The sequence below is a fragment of the Lolium perenne genome, chromosome 4, assembly GCF_019359855.2.
Source record: "Lolium perenne isolate Kyuss_39 chromosome 4, Kyuss_2.0, whole genome shotgun sequence".
In the NCBI taxonomy this organism is placed as follows: Eukaryota; Viridiplantae; Streptophyta; class Magnoliopsida; order Poales; family Poaceae; genus Lolium; species Lolium perenne.
In genome coordinates this window covers 269,439,205-269,442,335 of record NC_067247.2, presented here as the reverse complement: position 1 = coordinate 269,442,335, position 3,131 = coordinate 269,439,205, and the positions used below count along the sequence as shown (strand labels likewise).

Below are 3,131 nucleotides of genomic sequence, written 5' to 3'. Positions count from 1 at the left end.
CTGAGGGCGCAGCCAGGGAGGCTGCGCAGACGCTTGCGTCGTCCACCGCGACAGTGCAGGACCTTCCACGAGCTGACCAGGGGGTGAGCGGTGTGGAGGATGACCAGAGTGGCCAGGGGATGGCTGCAGTGCTGGGAGGGGATCTCCCGCAGACTGCTGTTGCCGAGGGGGATCGGCGGACTCGCGCTAGGGCTCCTCGCAGGTCCACGTTGACTGTGCGGAAGGGTAGGGGCAAGAAATCCAGCGCCAAATGAAAGCCCTCATTTACAATTTGCGTGGGTTCGGCAGTGGGGGCCGGCGCACACAGTTGAAGGATTACATGAAGCAGCACCGTCTGGACATCCTCGGCCTTCAGGAGACTATTCGACAGGATTTCTCGATGGCGGAGCTTCGTAGCCTGGAGTGTGGGGGACAGTTTGCTTGGAATTGGCTTCCAGCAGACGGACACTCAGGGGGCCTTCTCCTCGGCTTTCGGGATGAATGCTTCGAGGTAGGTTCGTGGAAGAAGGGGACATTCTTCCTTAGCGCCACGGTGTTTCAGCGGAAGACCAGGCTGAACTGGTGCTTCTTCCTTGTCTATGGGCCTGCGGATCACCGCAGGACAGACGAGTTCCTTGTTGAGCTGGAACGGGAAGTTCTAGCGGCTCCTTTCCCAGTTGTGGTTGGAGGGGACTTTAACCTCATTCGCACGGCTGGCGACAAGAGCAACGACAACATTTGCTGGCCTAGGGTGCGCCGGTTTAATGAGGCCATTGCCACTATGGCTCTGCGGGAACTTTGCCGGGTTGGCGCTAGGCTACCTGGACCAATAGGCAACTGAACCCCATTAGATGCGCCCTGGATAGGGTACTGGTCTCGCCGGCTTGGGAGGCCGCCTTCCCTTTGTGCTCCTTAACAGCTGTCACTCGGATTGGCTCGGACCACACCCCCCTCCTTTTGGACAGTGGTGAGGAGGCTCCGCGTCGACAACCACGTTTCTTCTTCCAAACATGGTGGTTTGGAGTCCGAGGGTTCCAGGAGTTGATGACCGGAAAGCTTGGGGGCTATCTGGAGTCGCGTGGGTTAGACCGCTGTTCGATCGACGTTTGGCAACGGGTGGCTCGCAACTCGCGCCAATTCCTGAAGGGCTGGGGAGCCGACCTGGGCAAAGAGAAGCGCCTCTTCAAGGAGGGCCTACTCGCTCAGGTCGCGGATCTGGATCGACGGGCGGACTCGTCGGGGCTTGACGAGGACGACTGGGCGCTGCGGTACTTCCTGGAGGACGAGCTCATTTCGTTGGACAGGCTGGACGAGGAGTACTAGCGACATCGCAGTCGGGTGCAATGGACCCTCAAGGGGGATTCCTGCACGGCGTACTTTCATGCGATCGCCAATGGGAGGTGACGCAAATGCGCCATACCACGCTTGATCACTGATCATGGGGAAATAGAGGACCAAGCCGACCTCATGAGGCACGTGTATGACTTCTACATCGGCCTCATGGGGTCGTCTGGGGAAGAGAGAGTCCTTTCCCTGGCTCCAAACCTCTGGGAGGAGGAGAAGCGGGTCTCGCCGGCGGAGAACCTTGCGTTGGAGCTCACCTTCACTCAAGAGGAACTGGATGAATTCCTCTTGAGTATGAAGACGGACACGGCCCCAGGTCCGGATGGCCTGCCGGTGTCTTTCTTCAAACGGTTCTGGGGAACCCTTCGGGCACCGATCTTGCAGCTCCTTAACGATTTCGTCCTAGGGAGGGTGGATATCGCCAGGCTGAATTTTGGTGTCGTATCGCTGATTCCAAAAGTCCCGGGCGCGGACTCGATCAGACAGTTCCGCCCCATTGCCCTTATTAACGTCATTTTCAAGTTTGTGGCAAAGGCTTGTGCGATTCGGCTGGCCCCTTTGGCTCACAGGATCATTGATCGGAGCCAGACGGCGTTTATACGTGGCAGATGCCTTCACGAGGGAGTGTTGGCTCTCCATGAGATTGCTCACGAGCTGCGGGCCAAGAAGCTTGGGGGCCTCTTGCTCAAGCTTGACTTCGAGAAGGCTTATGACCGCGTAAACTGGGATTTCCTTCGAGAGATTCTACTCCGCAAGGGGTTCTCAGGGATGATGGTCCACCGCCTGATGCAGCTGGTCATGGGAGGCCAAACTGCTATCAACGTTAACGGGGAGGTCAGGGCCTTCTTCCGTAATGTTCGGGGTGTGCGTCAGGGTGACCCACTCTCCCCCATCCTCTTTGATTTTATGGTCGATGGCCTGGCAGCTATGCTGTCTAAGGCCAATGAGGCCGGCCACATCGAAGGGGTGGTGCCGCATGATACGTCTCAAACGTATCTATAATTTCTTATGTTCCATTCTACTTTTATGATGATACTCACATGTTTTATACACACTTTATGTCATTATTATGCATTTTCCGGCACTAACCTATTGACAAGATGCCGAAGAGCCAGTTGCTGTTTTCTGCTGTTTTTGGTTTCAGAAATCCTACAAAGGAAATATTCTCGGAATTGGACGAAATCAACACCCAGGGTCTTATTTTTCCACGGAGCTTCCAGAAGACCGAAGGGGATACGAAGTGGGGCGACGAGGCACCGACACCACAGGGCCGCGCGGCCAGGGTGGGCCCTGCACCGCCCTATGGTGTGTGCCCCTCGTGACGCCTCCAACCCTACCCTTCCGCCTACTTAAAGCCTTCGTCGCGAAAACCCCTGTACCGAGAGCCACATTACGGAAAACCTTCCAGAGACGCCTCCGCCGCCAATCCCATGTCGGGGGATTCAGGAGATCGCCTTCGGCACCCTGCCGGAGAGGGGAATCATCTCCCGGAGGACTCTTCATCACCATGATCGCCTTCGGATTGATGTGTGAGTAGTTCACCCCTGGACTATGGGTCCATAGCAGTAGCTAGATGGTTATCTTCTCCTCATTGTGCCATCATGTTAGATCTTGTGAGCTGCCTATCATGATCAAGATCATCTATTTGTAATGCTACATGTTGTGTTTGTTGGGATCTGATGAATATGGAATACTATGTCAAGTTGATTATCAATCTATCATATATGTGTTGTTTATGATCTTGCATGCTCTCCGTTGCTAGTAGAGGCTCTGGCCAAGTTGATACTTGTAACTCCAAGAGGGAGTAT

General features: G+C 55.3%; 1 protein-coding gene across 1 annotated transcript; it reads left to right on the top strand.

Moving 5' to 3' along the window:
- Positions 1–250: 250 nt before the first annotated feature.
- Positions 251–820, top strand: LOC127347496 (uncharacterized). The gene has a single exon (XM_051373678.1). It carries the CDS (start codon positions 251–253, stop codon positions 818–820), a length of 570 nt encoding a protein of 189 aa, XP_051229638.1.
- The last annotated feature ends 2,311 nt before the right edge of the window (positions 821–3,131 follow it).